This window comes from Myodes glareolus, chromosome 9 (genome assembly GCF_982192425.1).
Source record: "Myodes glareolus chromosome 9, mMyoGla1.1, whole genome shotgun sequence".
Lineage (NCBI taxonomy): Eukaryota > Metazoa > Chordata > Mammalia > Rodentia > Cricetidae > Myodes > Myodes glareolus.
Genome location: NC_142034.1, coordinates 20,457,596 through 20,477,400, shown reverse-complemented (window position 1 = coordinate 20,477,400; position 19,805 = coordinate 20,457,596). Strand labels below are relative to the sequence as shown.

Below are 19,805 nucleotides of genomic sequence, written 5' to 3'. Positions count from 1 at the left end.
TCTGCCACAGGACAGGCCTAACTGGGGTCACTCGAGGGTGCTTTCACATAACATGTGAAATCATGTTTCCTGGGACACGTGCACCCCTGCTCCTATCTAGTCTGTGTCCCAAGGTTCTGACGTGCAAATTGGGTGGCAGTCTTACCACCCCTGGAGTCACCATGAAGGTGACGGAGTGGGTTTCACCGAGCCAGGCATTCTGCCTGGGAAGGTGTCACCTGGTACTAAAGTATCGCTAACCGCATCACAAGCAAGCAGGCCATACTACTTCACCCAGAATGTAATGGGTTTTTGTTCTCACCTTATTCTTAGGCTTTTTTTTTTTTTTTTGTTCCTGGCAAGTGACACTGGCCTCCAAGTCGCAATCCTCATACACATAGATCTTAGCTTGAAACAGCCTACGGCATTAAAATTAACAGAGGGCCACTGGAGGCTATAATCTATTCCTTGGGATGGCTCCCAGTGGCTGGAGTTGACAAACCCTGGCTAACCTGATCATGAGTTCAGACAAGATTTTCATTTTAAGACAAGGTTTAGGCCGGGTGGTGGTGGCGCATGCCTTAAATCCCAGCACTGGGGAGGTAGAGGTAGGCAGATCTCTCTGAGTTTTAGGTCAGCCTGGTCTACGAAGTGAGTTCCAGGAACGGACAGAACTACACAGAGAACCCTTGTCTCAAAACACAAAAACAAACAAAAACCAGGGTTTCATTAGCACAGGTTGACCTTGATTGAACTGCCTATGAAGTCAAGGATGACCTTGTCTCCGATCCTCCTCCTAATTCCACTTTGGAAATGTTGGGGTTACAGGTATATGGCCATCATGCCAAGTTCTGTTTGTTTCGTTTTGGGGGGGGTGGATAGAGGATTGCCTTTTTTTTTTTTTTTCCTTTGAGACAGGGCTGTCTCTCTATGTTATGTAGACCCCTGACTGTTCTGAAGCTCGCTCTGTAGACCTAGCTGACCTTATGGACACAGGCCTGCCTCTGCCTCACGAGTCTAGTTTTTATATTTTGAGACAAGGCCCTGCTATGGAGCCTAGGTTCACCTGGAACTCGCAGCAGTCCTCCTGCCCCAGTCTCCCAGGAGCTGAGATTACAAACATGCCTCATCACCTTCCGCTTGACAACAGGACTTTGTTTGCATACCAGAGGCTACAGTGAGAACCACGACCTGTGTTCAATTCTCCCAGACTCCTCCTTCCAACTCATGTCACCTGCCTGTACGACCCTACAAATTCGCAAAGACACACCTGGGATATTTGAGAGCTTCCTGGAACCGGTATTGGCAGCAGATCAAAGAGCTCCGCCACTCTAAATCTGACCCTCGTGACCCTCGCTAATGGTACCAGTCTCTTTCCTGCCCCCCTCCCCCCAGGAGCGGAGAATTCTGGAGGCCCCGCCTGCCGGGCTGTGAATTGCCCCGCCCAAACGCACCCAGAAGCCACTCGGGGCCTCCTATTCCGCCCGCTCCTGATCGGATCCAGCCCAGTTCGGTCGCAAGTTAAGAACCCCCCCAGTGCTGTGCGCTCCAGACCGACCGCCACCTGTGGGTGGGGGGGCGAGTGGGTTTGGTTGTCGTCATGGCGACGGCGTGGGTGGCCACAGCCCTGAGGTCGACTGCTGCAGCCAGAAGGCTGCGCAGCCCAGGAGGTCCTGGGGGCTCACGGAGACTGAGCGGTAGCGCGCGGCGGCGCGGGGCAAAGAGCGCCAGCCCAGGACGCCGGCTCAGCACTGCCAGGGCTCGCGCAGAGGACGCCGAGGGCGCAAAGGGTCGTGTCCAGTCTCCTGCCGTCGAAGAGCCGTCGTGGATACCAATTTCAGGTCCCCTCGAATCCCCTGCGCCTCCCGCCGGCAGATCACTGGTGCAGCGGGACATCCAGGCCTTCTTGAACCAGTGTGGAGCCAGCCCAGGAGAGGCACGCCACTGGCTCACGCAGTTCCAGACCTGCTACCACTCGAGGGACAAGCCCTTTGCCGTCATGGAGGTAAGCCGATCTCGGTGTTCGCCGAGTCACGTCGTCGTCGTCAGTCTCGACATGCCGAGCTGCGAACCCCGAGTGCAAGGGCACAGAGTTAGTGCTGGGTATAGGAGGAAGCCGTGAGTCTGCGGGAACTGCACTTGGCGCTAGTAGGAGAATGGCGAACCCAGTCTTCCCTCGGAGATGTCTGATAAAGGCCCCTCACCACGGACGCAATTAGGGGTTCAGTGGGCAGAGCTGTCGCATCACCCCTCCCCCCAAGATGTCCCAGAGTCCAAGGCCGCTGGGAGGAGCCGAGAGAGGAACACTAGTGCTAGATAAGGGGGTGGCCAAGACCCAGCGGGCAAAGGGCGGAGCAGTTGGCCAAAAGTGGGGGCCTGAAGGCACCTGAGTAGAGTGTGGTCACTGAGGGTCCCAAGGTCCGAGTAGGAACCAGCAGCTTAGAGCCAGTTCATGTCCCTGAACGCCCGCCCCTATACAGGTGGATGAGGTGGTGTTCCAGTGCCCTCAGGCGGTGTCCAATCTGGCTTTCGCCCTGGCCTTCCTGCAACGCATGGACATGAAACCTCTGGTGGTCCTGGGGCTGCCGGCCCCCACGGCACCTTCGGGCTGTCTTTCCTTCTGGGAAGCTAAAGCACAGCTTGCTCAGAGCTGCAAGGTGCTGGTGGATGAGCTACGGCATAATGCTGCTACTGCTGTGCCCTTTTTTGGCGGTGGATCAGTGCTGAGCGCTGCGGAGCCGGCCCCCCATGCCAGGTTAGTGTTAACCCAGCCCACCCTGGCATCCTCAGAGTGAGCCACTCTGCTGGCTCTGCCCCGGTCCCTCTTGAGCACCACATCTGGCCCACAGCTACGGTGGCATCGTCTCGGTGGAGACAGACCTGTTGCAGTGGTGTCTGGAGTCCAACAGCATCCCAATACTGTGCCCTATTGGGGAGACAGCTGCGCGCCGGTCAGTGCTGCTTGACTCGCTGGAGGTGACCGCGTCCCTGGCCAAGGCCCTGCAGCCCACCAAAATCATCTTCCTCAATAATTCAGGAGGCCTGCGGGATACCAGTCAGAAGGTGTGCCCCTCTCCCGTGCCACCTTATGACACTATGCAAGACTCCTGAGTCCTCAGCGTGACTCCACGGCAGGTCACAGTTACTCTCAAGTCAATAGAGTAGGAAGGGCTAATGGAAGAGGAGAGGAGAGGTTGACCCTTAGTGGCCAGATCAAAGCCTTTCCAGGTAGAGGACTCTGGGAGGAAGTAAAGGTTAAATGGTCAAAGAGAGGTCCATAGGGCAGGGCCTACTATCTGCCGGAGGCTGGGAGCTCATCTTCTCACCCCACTTAGATCCTGAGCAACGTGAACCTGCCCGCCGACCTTGATCTTGTTACCAACGCAGAGTGGCTGAGCGTCAAAGAGCGGCAGCAGATTCGGCTCATCGTGGACGTGCTCAGCCGCCTGCCACACTACTCCTCCGCTGTCATCACTGCCGCCAGCACACTGCTCACAGAGCTCTTTAGTAACAAGGGTGAGGGCTGTGAGAAGGTGGGCCGGGCTGAGTCCCAAGGGGTGAGCGTCCATCCACCAGGCCTGGCAGTCGGCCAGCAGAAACAGCGACTTTCCCAAACCGGTTCAAAGCTGTGGGGAGAGGCTGTACCAATGACTTCCGGGTGCTATGGAAACCTGAGCGGGCGTGGGGAGGCGGCGTGGGGTGGGGGGCGGTGAGAAAATCCAGAGTAAGGACTGGAGGAAGAAACTTGAGAACTGGGGAGATGGGCTGGAAGCGCATCTAGCGGTGGGCCTGACTCAGGCCCGACTCTCCGATTCCAATCTCCCCAGGCTGTGGTACCCTGTTTAAGAACGCTGAGCGGACGCTACGAGTGAGCAGCCTGGACAGCCTTGACCAGGGCCGTCTCGTGAACCTAGTCAACACCAGCTTCGGCAAGAAGCTACGGGACGATTATCTGGAGTCGCTGCGCCCACGGCTACACTCGATCTATGTCTCTGAGGGGTGAGACTCTGGGCCCCAGAGGGCAGGGCCCAAACTCCTAAGCAGGGCAGCTTCAGGCCAAGGGAAAGTCCCAGCCTGCCTCTCTCCCGCTGCGCCAGGTACAACGCAGCAGCCATTCTGACAGTGGAGCCTGTACTGGGGGGTACCCCTTATCTGGACAAATTCGTGGTGAGCTCCAGCCGCCAGGGCCAAGGTTCCGGCCAGATGCTGTGGGAGTGCCTTCGGAGGGACCTGCAAACGTTGTTCTGGCGCTCACGGGTCACCAACCCCATCAATCCCTGGTAGGCCTTGCCCTCCTCCTCCCAGTGCGCCCCCCCCTCCCCGTCAGCCATACCCCTGGTTTTACCAGCAGCGCAGCTGGACATTCATTCATTCATTCATTCATTTCCTCCACTAGCTTCCCTTCTTCAGGGTAATCTCCTCTAAGGTCAATTCTTCAATCCCACATTTCTGCCTTCTTTGAAGCAAGTGGCAATGAACCAGGATTCTGATCAATCCCAACCCTTCCAGCTCTCTCAGGCTCAGCTGCCAAGCTGGTCGCTCTAGGCTCTGTCTCTGAGGAACACCTTCCTCATTCATTCAGCAACCACATCCTCAGCCCTCCGGCTCTGCTCTGTGGGCACTAGAAAGTAACAAAGTACCAGCTCCTTTGCTACAGTAGGCAGTGGGATGAGCTGGGAAGGCCCTTCCTTCTCTGCTCCCCTCCGACTCCCACCTTCCTAGTTGTGAGATCCTAGCAAGTTACCTAACCTGGCAATATCGGCTTCATTAGATGCTCTGGTCGCTGTTCTTAGGATAAAAATAACAGGTATCTGGTCCCAGTGGGGTGTCACATAGTAGATAAATATCCTGAAAACATTGAGTGAGCACTGAACAAGCCGTTGTCCTAAGAGGCTTCTGCCTCCACACCCAGGTACTTCAAGCATAGTGACGGCAGCTTCTCCAACAAGCAGTGGATCTTCTTCTGGTTTGGCTTGACTGACATCCGGGATTCCTATGAACTAGTCAACCATGCCAAGGGGCTACCGGACTCTTTCTGCAAGCCAGCTTCTGACCCAGGCAGCTGACCCGCCATCATGGGCCCTGAAGACCCTGGGAGAGCCAGGGTGGACCAAAAGACATTCCTGCCGGGGGTGACTCCAGCAGCATAGGGGAGGAAGCTGCAGAGGCACTGGAACAGGACAAACACAGAGTGAAGCCGGACAAAGACTCAGCTCCAAAGCCACAACCAGATGGCCTTCGATGTTCAGTCTCGGGAATGGGGCTGGGATCGCCTTCCAGGGCTCTACTTAAGGTAACCATAAGGGCAGGCCAATTTCTGACTTGAGGCTCCTTCATCTTACACAGCAACTAAGCCTGCCTGATCTGCCACTCATTTTACTTCCTCTGAGTCTTGCAATTCTTCAGGAGGCCTTGATTAAAATGCAAACACTTGTCTGAGTCAGTCACACTTGTCTCAAAAGCAAACCAAGAAAACTTAAATTACAGTAAGGATTTCGGGGTAGGAGAGACCTTTTCTCGATGTTGGGGATGTCACCTAGGACCTGGAACATTCTAGGCAAGTGATCTACTACTAAGCTATACTAGTTGATGTTTTAAGATTTCTTTTTAAAGATAGTGACCTTCTGGGAACAGGTGTTTGAAGGTCAGGGACCAAAGGCTTCCTGAATGGAGCTGGAAGGCACCGGGGGTAACACTTCCATTGTCTCCTCACTTAGGGATCAGCAGCCCTTAGAGGGGTTCTCCCACTCCTAGGTCAGGAAACATTCTCCACAAACCAGTTACCTGTCACTGTGGGGGACGCCTCCCCGCTCCCCACAGACCCTTTCCCATAACGGTGAAAATTCCAGCTAACAGAAATGACATATTTACCTTTAAGAACCCAGAGAAAGAGCCGGGTGGTGGTGGTGCACGCCTTTAATCCCAGCACTTGGGAGGCAGAAGCAGGCGGATCTCTGTGAGTTCGAGGCCAGTCTGGTCTACAAGAGCTAGTTCCAGGACAGGCTCCAAAGCTACAGAGAAACCCTGTCTCAAAAAACAAAAAACAAAAAACAAAAAAAAAAAACCTCCCCCAAAAAAACCAAAAAGCAAAACAAAACAAAACAAAAAAAGAACCCAGAGAAATCACAATCACAAAGCCTTGGCTTAAAAGTCCAGACTTAGCCATTGTCCCTGTCCCCTGTCCCTCCCACCACAGGTCATCTGTCATCTTTATAAAACCAATACTCCTCGGCTGGGCCAGAAGCCAGAGCCCGGAGAGTTTTCATTCGATGACTTTGAAGATTTCTTTCAAACGATGTGTGTGTGTGTGTGTGTGTGTGTGTGTGTGTGTGTGTTTCATTCAGGTACCCACAGAGGCAAGAAGATATAAGATCTCCTAGAGCTGGAGTTACAGATGGTTGTGAGCCACGTGACATGGATGCTGGAAACTGAACTGATCCTCTGAAGGGGCAGCCAATGCTGTCACTGAAGCCTAAATATTTCCTTAAGATTCACTTTTATTATAGGAGCTGGAAAAGTGGCCCAGTGATTAAGAGCACTGGGTACTCTTCCGTAGGACCCAGATTCTATTCCTAGCTTCAACATGGTGGTTCTCAATTGTCAATAACTCCAGCCCCCTAGACTGGACGCCCTTTCCTGGCCTCCATGGACACCAGGCCTAAACATAGTGCAAAATGTACATGCAGGCAAAATACCCATATATATTTAAAAAGTATTTTATTTCTGTCTCTCTGTGTGTGTTTACACATGTACCTATGAAGGGCAAAGTATCAGATCTTTTAGAGCTGGAATACCAGACATTTATGAGTCATCTGAAGTCAGTGCTGGGATCTGAACTCTAGGCCTCATGTGAACAGCAAGTGTTCTTAACCACTGAGTCATTGCTCCAGCCCACCCCTTCTCACACACACACACACACACACACACACACACACACACACACCATTTCTTGAGGCAGTGTAGCCCTTGAGATTCACTATGTAGCCGATGATCTTGAACTTACCTTCCTGCTTCACTTCCTGAAGTACTGAGATCACAAGGATGTGCTTCCATCCCAGATTTATCCCCACTGGATGGGAATTGAACCCCAGGACACCAACTCGGCTGTCTCCAGCCCTTGTTCAACACTTCAACAATTTTGATAGACCAGGTGACTTTATAAGACCACCATGGAACACCAGGGACGGTGACTGACCCAAGGCCCAAGAACAGCCTGTCTTCCCTTAGATATTATATGTTCCAAGGACTCGTCTAGGTTTGGAAATTCTGCAGACCTGACCAGTCATCTAACTCCAGCTGGATTTGCTGTGATTTGAGGCATGCTGCCTACTTTCTCTGAATCTTTCATTTCCTCAAATGTAATATGACATTACTATGCTTTCTAGCTGCCCTAGCTAAAGAGTTCTTCCAAAGAGTTGCCCCAAACTGGCAAAGGAAACACAGGCTATAAAACGGATTGGGGAAATCAAAAGCATAAACTAAGTTGGACATAGAGACATACCTGTAACCTCGGCATCTAGGAAGTGGAGGCAGGAGGAACAGGAGCTTGAGACCAGGCTAGGTTAGAGTGAGATGCTGACTCAAAAACAAAATTAATGATGGATGCAGTGGCGCACGCCTCTAATCCTGGCACTCGGGAGGCAGAGCCAGGCAGATCTCGGTAAATTTGAGGCCAGTGTGGTTTACAGAGCAAGTTCCAGGGCAGCCAGGGCTACACAGAGAAATCCTAGCTCAACAATAACAAAGAGACAGAGCCTCTCTATGTAGCTCTGGCTGCCCTGGAACTCACTCTATAGACCAGGTTGGCCTCGAATTCAGAGATCTACCTACCTCTACTTTCCAAGTACTGGGAGTAAAGGTATACACAACCCCCAAAAAGTGTTTTGGTTTTTTGGGTTTTTTTAATATTTATTTATTATGTATAAAATATTCTGTCTGTGTGTCTGCCTGCAGGTCAGAAGAGGACATCAGATCTTATTTCAGATGGTTGTGAGCCACCATGTGGTTGCTGGGAATTGAACTCAGGACCTTTGGAAGAGCAGGCAATGCTCTTAACTGCTGAGCCATCTCTCCAGCCCTGTTTGTTTGTTTATTTATTTAAAAAAAAAGAGCCAGGGTGGTGGTGGCACAAGGCCTTTAATCCCAGAACTCAGGAGGCAGAGGCAGGTGGATCTCTGTGAGTTCAAGGCCAACCAGGTCTACAGAGCGAGTTCCAGGACAGCCAGGGCTGTTACACAGAGAAACCTTGTATCAAAAAACAAAACAAAACAAAACACAAACACAAACAAAAAGATAGTTGAAGAAATACCAGAACTCTCAGAACTGGGGGTAGTGGGGGAATCCTAGGAGGACCAGGATGGGGCTTAACCCAAGATGATCTTTCAAGAAATCCCAAGTCAATTCCAGTCAATGGTAAAGTGCCCCATGGGGGAAACAGAAGCCAAGGCAAAATGTCTGTATAAAATGTTTATTTTCGGAGGACCATGTGGTCTGATGTTTAGGAGGGTGCTCCACCTACCCAACCAAGGAGCTGAGAGCGGATGCAGCAGCAGGCAGCCTGGTGGGCCTGCTCCACCCTGCACATCCCAGAGCACACTAGGGCCAGCTCTGAACTCCACAGTGGGGGTCAGAGAGCTGGGATTGCTTCTGCCCCAGCAAACCCCCAAAGGGCCCATGTGACTTCTGTAGCATCAGTCACTCTGCCCCTCTTTGCAGGGCTCCCTCTACATGTGTGAAGACACACACACATACCTAGTCTGAAAAGCACCGTTTAGTTTTGCTGCATCTGCCAGGTTCCAGAAGGAATTTTCACATTTGCTTACTTCCAGATCTTCCTCTGTCCCCCACTGCTAGTACCTGCACCCCAGCTCTGCCTTACTCCTTTCTCAGGGACTCCTCCCTCCCGGGACACATGGGGGAGGGGCAGTTGACCTCAGCTCATCCCTAAAACAGGTAAGAAGGAAACAACCCTATGAGGCATTAGCATGAGGGGTTTCATCTTCCCAAGGTCTGAGCCACAAACTTGGGGAAGAAACCTTAACTATTAAAAAAATAAAAAATTTTTAAAAAGGTTAAAAAAAAAAAAACCAAGAGGCATAAATAAGCAGCAACTGGGCCAGCAAGGAGGAAGGTAAGGTGGCCCTCAGTGGCCCCCTGTGCTCAAATCAGCCTCTCCCTGTGGAAGTCAGCCATCAGTAGCCAAGATGACAGCAGCCCCGAAGATGCCCACACTCTCGCCGAGTAGCTTCATCTGGTTCCAGAACTCGACACGCCGCGTGTTGTGCCAATAGGAGACGTTGCCATCAATGAGCAGCATGACCGGGGGCAACAACACAGCCAGGATCTGGGCAGCCAAGGTCACATAGTAACCTGACAGGAAAGCCAGGGCCAGGACCCCGTAAAGCACGAAGAACATCTGGACCATCAGCTCCCCTCCTGGAAGATGGTTCAGGTACGCCAGTCGGTCTTCCTTGCTGTGCTGCAGCGAGTAGGCCTAGAGACACGGCACCTTTAGAGACTGTGCAGCAGGTGAGGGCCCCCCTGAGGTGGTACCCACAAGTCGGCTCCTGTAAAGTGAGCCTCGAAGTCCCCTCTCAGGATGGGGACCCTCTGAAAGTATGGCCTGTCTCCCCCTCTGACTATTGGATCCCAGGCAGTAAGGCTGAGCTCTGCGCCCCTGGGAGCTTCTGAAAGAAGGAAGTGTGTCTCCACAGTCAGACAGAGACTCCCACTTTTGAACAGACACACCATGGAAGCCCACATAGAACTCCGCATATGGAATATGATTCCTGGTTCCTATGATGAGGTCAAGTGCTTGAAGCCTATCTGTCTCCTATCATCTCCACTGGCCTTCCTGACTACCTACGAGACCCCATCAGCTCTAGGTGGCAGAAATGCACCACACCTCTCTGTCCTCTCTCAGTCCTCTGGAGGCGAAGGCATTGAGAAAATGACATCATTTATCAGATTCTCAGGACTGGAACTGAATGGTCAATTCATCTCCTTATCTAGCTGGTGAAAATAATGTGGGAAGGAGGGACCCTCAGCCAGGCATAAGTTATTTGGAGGGCCCTTGAGAATCAGAAGTCAGGGGCAGTCTCTAGGAGCCACCAGAAATTACCTGCAAGGCCTTGTTCTACCAAGTGCCAGGATTCTGCCGGGCATAAGCTTACGTTTCACTCCCCACACAGGTGCCTCCAATCGACAGAACCCCAACCTACCACACAAATGAGGTAGATGCCCAGGAACACCTGGCCAGTGGACTGCAGAGAACGGCTTCGGGGTTTCCGACGGTATAGCTCCCCAGCCCCACTGGCCAGCACCAGAAAGCCACCAATGATGGCAACTGTGCGTGAGTACATACGGACCTAAGGTCAGGAAAAAAAAGGGGCCCCAGTCAAGAACTGCAATCATTACATTTCTCTCGGTTGTCAAGAACATAGAACTGTTCCCTTCCAGTCATCCCGTTCTATCTGATAAACCCTCTTACCTATTCCAAGTGTAGTGGACAGGTACTGCAGAGAGAGAAATTCTCTTTACAAGGCAGAAACTGAGGGCTGAGAGGAGATAAGAAAACTGTCCAGGGTCCTACAGAAAGTAAGTGGCAGAACCCAGATGCCACATGTTGCCACCTCCTCCACCCCTAGTCTCCACCCCAGAGTTCTTGCCTCTATGCAGTATAAACTCTATATCAACTAAAACAAGAATAGCTAGCCAGGCAATGGTGGCACACACCTTTAATCCCAGCACTCGGGAGACAAGAGGCAGACAGATCTCTGTGTGTGAGTTCAAGGACAGGCTGGTTGACAGAGCGAGTTCCAGAACAGCCAGGGCTACCCAGAGAAACCCTGTCTTGAAAACAGATGAACAAAAAAGGCCCACTGTCCTATGCAAAGCAGCCCACACATCTGCCTCCCCTACGGGACTACCAATCCAGTCCTTGAAGGCAGTGGCCCTGTACCACCTTACCTTCAGGCCCTCAGTGGCCAGTACTGTCTCTGCATTTGCAGACATAAAATCTGCACCAATATTAATTACATCAATAACCTGATGAGTAGGCCAGATACTCTTCAAAGTCTCTTTTGCTTTATGAGTCTGGGATTAATAAAGTAGTGGTTTAAAGGATTCTGGGAAACAGGTAACTCTGGGTTACAGGTCCCATCAGTACATTGTGACATGATTTCAGAGAGGTCCATTTCTCATCTCGGGATTTCCGACTCTACAAGGGAGGTCTGTGAGGTCTCTATGTGTCTGCCACGTCTGTGCTCTGTAATAACAGCTACAAACCTAATGCCTCAGGCTTCCCAGTCTTCAGGTTTGGGAGAACCACACGTGCCCACCAAGTGCCCCAGGACTCTGCAGCTCCTTCCCCATAGCTAAATCTCTTCTAGAGTTTATGTGCTCACCTTTAGCCAATCCCCATAATGGACATAGCCCCCGATGTAAGCGGCATAGGTGCTGATGGCCAGCTGGAGCGCCGCACCCAACGCAAACCAGCGCCGCTTCACTCCGAAGGACATGAAGCTAGCACACAACACAGCTGCTCCCATGTCGAAATACAGGTAAGGCACTGGGATGTCGGGCTTCCTGTGAACCGAAAGCAGGCGAAAGCAGGGAGCGATGAGGACAGAATGAATGGTAAATGTCTAAGTTCCCGCAAGCTTCGGGGCTCCCCACAAACTGGAGACCCTTTTCACTGCTGCGGCTATATTATATTGCAGTTGTAAATAAAGCTCCGGTTATGTTGTGGGACCAGAACATTTCCCAGCCTATCTCAGTACCAATTTCACCCAGTCCAAATGTCCCAATTTCTGGGCCCCAACTTCCCCCAACATCACCGCACCCCAGTCCCTGGGACAGGCCGTACCGCCCCCCACCGCATTCGACGGCTTCGTGGGCGCGCTCACCGGCGCGCCTCGGCCCTTTCAGCATACAACATGAGCTGGCTGAAGCAACCCCAAAAGGGGCAGCGCGTGAGCAGCACCGAACCCAGCTGCATGATCAGCTGCAGCATCCAGCGTCTCGAGCCAATCTTCGAAGCCATCTTGGGAAAGGGCAGTCCGCTACGGCCTCACCCGGGTCTGGGAGACTAGGACGGAGGCTAATACAAGTAACTTCCGGTTCCTTACTGTTTTTCTCTTCGCCGGGAAACAAAGCTCTCGCTCTCTAGTTCCGGATGGAAAATGTGTTCTAGAAGAAGGCGTTCAACCTTCCCGAATTCTGCCTATGGAGAGACCTCAGAGCTCTTCTTTGCACTTTCAAAACGGGATATTAGCAAGGAACATAGGGTCAGAACACCAAAACTTCTGGATCGCAGCTTGACGTATGGAAGCAAACAAATCTAAATGTAGCCAGACCCGGACACTAACCTGAAACCAATCCTGTGTCATCTAAACTGAGACTCATTTGTGAAATGGGAATAATGACATTCTACCTCACTGTTGCTGAAATTAAACTTAACAAAGGTGGTCCTAGCACATAAGAAGGGTATGATAAAAGGGTGCACTATATCAACACAGGACCCAGACAGAATTCCTTGGCTTTAGCTGAAGTTTTAAAGAAAGGAGTCCTCTTGGCTCTAAATCACATTTGGTCTTGACATCTTTGTCTCCTGAAAGAAGAGGGAGGCCTACACATTTACATCTTAATCAGTCCCTTTTTTCTAACTGCAATATTCCCACTCTAGCCCAAACAGCCATCAGCTTAACTTCAGCATCCTTCAAGCGACCTCCACCTCTCCATTACATATTCTCCAAACATCTTTTGGAAGGAGGTTGAGGGCTGATTTTATTGTTCACATGATTTCCTATGTAGATCAGGATATCCTCCTATCTGTCATCCTCCTGCCTGCATCTCAAGGGATAGGGATTGCAAACATGCCTCCCCAGGTCTGACAGCTGCTTTCCTTTTAAATCTCTTCAGCAGAGGCAATTACATATTTGCATCTCTCTTATCAATAAACACACACACACAATTATGAATTCCAGAGTGCAATGACTGTAAGCATGTAGTTTCTGTTTATTTATAGTCTCAGGCCCAAACATACACTCAGGAACTATGTACTACATGGAGAGATAAATGAACATACATCTTGTAGTTCGCCATCAGTGTTCATCAAATACCAATGAAAGAAGCAAAAGTTCTGGGCAGTATGTAGTTGCCACCACAAGGCTGCCCCCATCTGTTTTGAAGCACACATACCACACACCCTTTAAGAGACAAATTCACCCTCTAATATTGAACTTAAAACCCTGTAAGCACTCTAGTGTCAATGGTCATTTACTTGGAATCTGATTTCAATTCCCTGGAAGGAACTCATGTCCAAACAGCATTTTTGACCATACGGATAAAAATCTTTCAGTTATCTGGTGAGTGAAAAACAGACAATAAAGGCCTTTTTTTTTTCTCTTCCTTTAGTTGGGATTTTACTACGTAGCCTGGCTGGCCTCAAACTTGCTATGAAGACCAGGCTGGCTTCAAACTCACAGAAATCTTCCTCTGCCTCCTGGGGACTAGAATTCAAGTTACCATGGCCATCTCACACTTCTTCTCCTCTATTTAATTTATTTATTTATTGACTTTTTGAGACAGAGTTTCTCTGTGTAACAGTCCTAGTTGTCCTGGAACTCACTTATAAAATTATTGACCAGGCTGACCTCGAACTCACAGAATCCACCTGCCTCTGCCTCTTGAGTCCTGGGATTAAAGGCATGTGCCGCCACCACCTGGCTACATTACTTCTTAAAAAAAAAACAACAACAAAGACTAGGTATATCAGAAAGAATTTAAGGATATGTGTGTGGGTGTGTGTATATATAGATATGTATGTATATATGTATGTATGCGTGTATGTATACATAAGGAATGAGAAATGCAAAGAATGGGATTTTGGGATACAAATCAGGCATGGATAATAGGAAAGGGCAATGAGAAAAGGTCCAGGTTAAGGTTACTTTGTGCACCTCTACCCCAGTGGCAGTCATGGCTTGCTTTCCCCACCTTAACACAAGCCCACAGAACAGAACCACTTCCCAAGTCTCTTCAGCCACTGCTGACTCTATAGATGGTTGTGAGTCACCATGTGGGTGCTGAGGATTGAACTCAGGTCCTTTGGAAGAGTAGCCAGTGTTCTTAACCACTGAGCTCTCTCCCCAGTCCCCTTTTTAGTTTTTCAAGACAAGAGTTCTCTTTGTAAACCTGGCCATCCTGGAATTTGCTCTATGGACCAGGTTGGCCTCAAACTCAAAAGACTTACCTGCCTGTTAACCAGTATGCTGTACATACCACCACTGGTGTACACCACCACTGCCCAGATGGATTTTTTTTTTTTGAGACAGGGTCTCACTGTGTAACTTGGCTTACCTGGAACTCAATATGTAAACCAAGCTGACATTAAACTCCACCTGCCTCTCCCTCCCAAATGCTGGAGTTAAAGGCATTCACTTGATCAAACCTGGCAGAAATGGGATTATGTTCACGGAATAATTCCAGAAGCTCACCGGTCCTGCCTCCACAGGCAGAGGCTCGCCTTCCCATCTTAACCCTAGCAATCAGTTTCATCAGAGTTCCTGTGTAGTTTCAATGGGAATGACGGTAGACTCCTGTTTGAATGCTTGGTCCATAGGGAGAGTGGCACTGTTCGATGTGGCTCTGCTGAAGGAAGTGTGACACTGGAGGGGTGGGTTTTGAGGTCTCAGATGCTCAAGCAAGGCCTGGTATCACTTTCACTTCTGCTGCCTGCAGATGAAAATGTGGAATTCTTAGCTCCTTCACCACCACGTCTACCTGCGTGCCACCATGTCCCACCATGACAAAACAGACCAAACCGCTACAGCTGTAAAGCAGCCCCAACTAAACACTTTCCTTTGTAAGAGTTGCCATGGTCATGGTGTCTCTTCACAGCAATAAAACCCTAACTACGACCGTCCCCTTTCAGCAGAAGTCATGACGTGTGAAGGGGAAGATTGGTATCCAGGAAGCTTTCTCTGATTTGCATTCCACTCTGCCTTCTCCTTCTATAGACTATATCGCCTAGTCTTTAGGGTTGAGGCAGGTGCTAGCATAGTGCCAGGTCAGGGAAGGGGCTAGATGGACAGCATGTGTCCTCACAATGAGCTCGGTCATCGGCCCACCTCTTTCTAGCCCTGCCCTGACAGACAGTTGAGCCCCATAGACATCTAAGGAATTTTCTTTTTCTTCCCACATCTCTCTTAAACTTCCACTCACCTTACCAGAGGCTCCTTAGCTCTTCCCTGGAAAATTTGCATTTGGCCATGACCAGTCATAGTCACAGAGGTCAGTAAGGTGCCTATGATGGCCAACAGTGGCTGTTTTATCCAGCAGAGCCATGCCCTCAAGAGCCATACAGGTCCAGTGCATGTCAAGTTGCCTGGGTCAGGCAAGTGCAAGCTTCAAGTGACTTCACCTCAAGTGACTCAGTTTTCCAAAGGCCCACCACAGATACTATAGAAAAGCTGACTAGTAGAAGCCATGTGTCTGGCACATTATATTCAAGGTGCTATAACCAGCTAGCCACAATAGAAAAGTTATTGCCCACGAGGCCACAAAGGCCTTTCTTGGCTTCCAGTGTGCTGTTGTTGCTCCCAGTCAGAGAGGACTTTTCAGTCCTGAAGTGATGGCCAGGGTAGTTCCTGCTGCAGTTAGTTCCAAGAACTGGTATAGGTGGAAGAGGCCTGAGCCTGCTGCTGCCCAATTGAGGCAGCTGGTTGCAGCACAGACCAAGCTGTCTCGGGTTCCCCCAGTGCTATTAGGTGCAAAGGTTCAAGGTGGTGAGCAGGTTGTGGAAAAGGTCCGGAGCAGAGAGCCCAGAGCAGCTGAAAGTCTGAAGGCAGGTGGGCCAGTCGGTTGTGGAGAAGTCCGGCAGCTCCAGGAAGGGTGGGTCCTCCAGAATTTCATTAGCCAGATTTCAGAGGACACTGAAAAAGCAGCAGCACCCACAGTCCCCAGGGGCAGTGGAGATGCCAAGTGGTAAATGGCTGAAGTTACTGTGGCTCGGCTCCAGGAACCAGATTCACAATGAGCAGAGAAGGGAGGTGGAGCAGATGGAAGCTCCTATAGTCTGCTAGACTGCTGTCAAATTGCACAGGAAGGTTAATCCCGCCAGTATGGTATGGAGGTCACTGTGAGCAGAGAGCCGCTGCACCCGGCCCATTCCTGTTCACTGAGAGATCCATCTGAAGATGGCATTGGCAAACAGAGGATGCTGAGACCCTCACGTTTCAATTCCTCCTAGCAACGTGTGGTAATGTCAGGGAAGAAAAACAACCATCTAAGGACCCCTCACCATTTTCTGGGTCTTCAACATGGGCTCAATATTATCCATGTGCCATCCTCAATAGTTTTAACTTACCCAGATAGCTGGCAAGATTCATGTTAAGCTGGCATAGTGACTCATGCCTACAATCCCACCACTTGGGAGCTTGAGGCAGAAAAATCTCCAGTTTAAAGTCAGTCTAGGCTATAGAGAATGGCCCTTTCACAAAACAAGAGCTGGAGATGTAGCTCAGCTGGTAGAGTGACTTGTCTATGTGCACAAGCCGAGTTCAAACCCAATACTACATAAACTGGATACGACGGTGTAAGCCTGTAATCCTAACCCTTGAGAGGTAGAAGCGGGAGCTCAGAAGGTCAAGATTATTTTGCTATATGTGTGCAGTTCAAGGCCAGCTGAGCTACAGGATACCTTGCCTTTCAAAAATCAATCTCAGAGTCTGGTCGTGCACACCTTTAATCCCAGCACTTGGGAGACAGAGGCAAGTAAGCTCAATGCCAGCCTGGTTACAGGGCATGTTCCAGAACAGCCAGGACTGTTACACAGAGAAACACTGTCAAAAAAAAAAAAAAAAAAAAAAAAAAACACAAAACAAAAGGCCAAAGGTGGCCATGGTGATTCACAGTTGTTTCCCACTACTAGGGAGGCTGAAGCAGCAGGGTTATCCTGAGTTTGAGGTCAGCATATCCTAATGAGCTCCAGCTGGCCAAGGCTATAACGTAAGAGACAATCTTAAAAAACAAAAACAAGAGGCTGGAGAGATGGCTCAGAGGTTAGGAGCAACTGGCTACTCTTCCAGAGGTACTGAGTTCAAGTCCCAGCAACCACATGGTGGCTCACAGCTACCTATAATGAGATCTGGTGCTCTCTTCTGGTGTGTAGGCATACACACAGAACACTGGGTGCAGAATAAAAAAAAAACAAAGGCTGGATGTGGTGGCACATTCTTCTAATCCCAGCACTAGGGAGACAGAGACAGAGGCAGGAGGACATCTGTGAGTCTGAGACTAGCCACGGCTACATGAAGAGATTATACACACACACAATCTCCAAACTGCTCATAAACGTCGACTGTAAGGTGCCAGCAAATGCGCAGCACACCACTGACTCAGTAATGGGCTCTGTGACTAGGGAAGGAGAGCGACTGGTAAGTTCAACAATCAAGTAGGCTGCATCCTCAGAAATGACTCTAGAAAATGGATCTGTATGGCAAAAGATACAGTAAGTCTTAGTATTTTGAGGCGACAAGTGAAAAAATCCTTTCCTTCTTAATGTTGCTGTATAAGCCACTATGTAAGGCTTCGTTAAGAGTTTAGTTTACAACACACTCAGCAGCCTACATATTCCTTCATCTGGAAGGCACTTCATGTTATTATTGATCATTACATGAAATCCCCAAAGTTCAGGCAGCACTCGGGGTTTGATTTCAACTTTCATATTCTCTCTGGTTCTTTGTAGTTCTGGCTGTCCTGAAACTCATTCTGTAGACCAGACAAGTCTCACACTCCTCTAATGGTGGGATTAAAGGTTGTGCCTCTACCACTTGGCTGATTTCAAGTTCCCTTGGGGCGGGGACACACTGCCGCCAGTGACCTTGAGCAGATTTGAGGTGTACCTATCATGTGGATGAAACCACCCTTCAGGTGACCAATCCCTACACTTGCTCCTGCCTCTGTCCTAGCCCTCACTCCGTCTAACTAGCTTTCTGTATTACACATTACCATCCTCGGTACATAGATGAAATGGAGAGTGATCCCTATATATTTTTTCTTTAAAAACAAGACCTCACAATGTAGCCCTGGCTGGCCTCAGATATCCTCCTGCCTCTACCTCCCTAGTGCTGGAATTATAGTGTACGGCCATAGTATCCTCAATGCCATTTCTTCCTTACCAAGGAAAACAATGGACTAGTTGTGTACAAATGAAATGATAGTATGTGGTAGGGAAACCATTTTTTTTTAAAGTGCTGTGTGCGTGAACATGCATGCCTAGCACTGAGTCAGAGGACAGCTTAATGAAGTTGTTTCTCTTTCCACCTTTGTATGGGTTCCAGGGCTCAAACTTCGGGATGTTAGATTTGCATGCAACAAGCACCTTATCTGCAGAACCATTTTGCCAACCCCAAGAACAGATTTTGAAATATGCACTCTTAGCTTCAACAGTATCAGGGAGAGGACTGGTCAGATGGCTAAGCAGGTAAAGGCTCTTGCCACCAAGCCTGACAACCCGAATTCGATCCTTGGTACATACTTCTTCCCTAACCTCCACATTTGCACAATGGCAGGTTCACACCTACAATCACAAACATAAATTTTAACAGATTATTTATTTTAAAGTGTTATGGGTTAAAATGTTATGGAGCAGTCAGCAATATGGCTCAGAACATAGCCCGATGACCTAAGTTCTAGTCCCAAGATCCACATTATGGAAAGACAATCAATTCTTTCTTGTTGTTAGTTTTTGTTTTTTCCAGACAAGGTTTCTCTGTGTAATTTTGGAGCCTGTCCTGGCATTCGCTCTGTAGACCAGGCTGGCCTTGAACTCGCAAAGATCTGCCTGCCTCTGACTCCCAGGCACTGAGGTTAAAGATGTATGCCAAAACCACCTGGCTGAGAACCAATTCTTGCAAACTGTCCTCTAATCTCCCTATCTGCCACCACACACACAGAAGCAAGCAGCGTACAGCAGCACACACGCACACACACATAAACAAAATGAAAACAAAATTTTAAATGTCAATGAGGGACTGGCAAGATGGCTAGGTGGTTAAGGACACTTTCTCCCTTCTCTTTCAAGGTCTAAGGTTCTCAGCACCCACAGAGTGGCTCACCAACACTTGTAATTCCCCTTCAGCTCCAGGGGATCTGCAACCATCTTCAGGCCTCATTGGGCAGAAACACACACACTCTCAAAAATCTTAAAATTTAATGCATCAAAGAGACTTTGTCCTCAATCACTGGTTCCAAGGCTGGTACCACTGAACTAATAGTCAATGTTGGAGCAAGTTCCCAAACATTAACCAATCAGATGCCTGGACTCAAACAGCATAGATTTAGTATCAACCCCCACAGTATGGCTGTCCCATACTGGCCACTAAATAGCAATGATACCAACATGTGTGTAATGGGGGACAATGAGATACTGGTGTCAAGGTCCATGTGGGGAAGAAAGAAATGTCCCAAGGCCAAGGAGACATGATGAAGCTGCCTGTACACACTTCATCAAAGATATAGCCCTCTGCATCACATTCTTGGATAGGTCAGAATCTTTCAACCTACAAGGGAACTACTCTTCCATCTCCCCTGGAATCCTTCCCAAACCTGGCAAATAAGCAGTGCAAAGGATGTCAGTCTGGAGCTTCATAGTCCATTAGCAGCCCATGACCCTAACCAAGGTTTTGGGACTGCTGCAGGTCTGCCATCACAGGTAGTAGGGGCATTGTACACAAGTCACTGACCTAGACGAAAAACAAGTATTTCTCAGCTAATAACCAAATTCTTTGCACACGGCCTTCATAAAGAACTCCATGAGGGAC

General features: G+C 49.6%; 2 protein-coding genes across 2 annotated transcripts; one reads left to right on the top strand and one right to left on the bottom strand.

Moving 5' to 3' along the window:
* Positions 1–1,470: 1,470 nt before the first annotated feature.
* On the top strand, positions 1,471–5,418 carry Nags (N-acetylglutamate synthase). The gene is made up of 7 exons (XM_048445774.3): positions 1,471–1,984; positions 2,460–2,734; positions 2,829–3,042; positions 3,315–3,495; positions 3,807–3,978; positions 4,077–4,259; positions 4,892–5,418. The coding sequence occupies exons 1-7, from the start codon at positions 1,580–1,582 to the stop codon at positions 5,043–5,045; spliced, it is 1,584 nt and encodes a 527-aa protein (XP_048301731.1). The 5' UTR covers positions 1,471–1,579; the 3' UTR covers positions 5,046–5,418.
* A 3,012-nt stretch (positions 5,419–8,430) lies between these two features.
* On the bottom strand, positions 8,431–12,080 carry Tmem101 (transmembrane protein 101). The gene is made up of 4 exons (XM_048445775.3): positions 11,886–12,080; positions 11,385–11,565; positions 10,200–10,346; positions 8,431–9,472 (listed from the first exon to the last, which is right to left on the bottom strand). The coding sequence occupies exons 1-4, from the start codon at positions 12,020–12,022 to the stop codon at positions 9,164–9,166; spliced, it is 774 nt and encodes a 257-aa protein (XP_048301732.1). The 5' UTR covers positions 12,023–12,080; the 3' UTR covers positions 8,431–9,163.
* Positions 12,081–19,805: the final 7,725 nt, after the last annotated feature.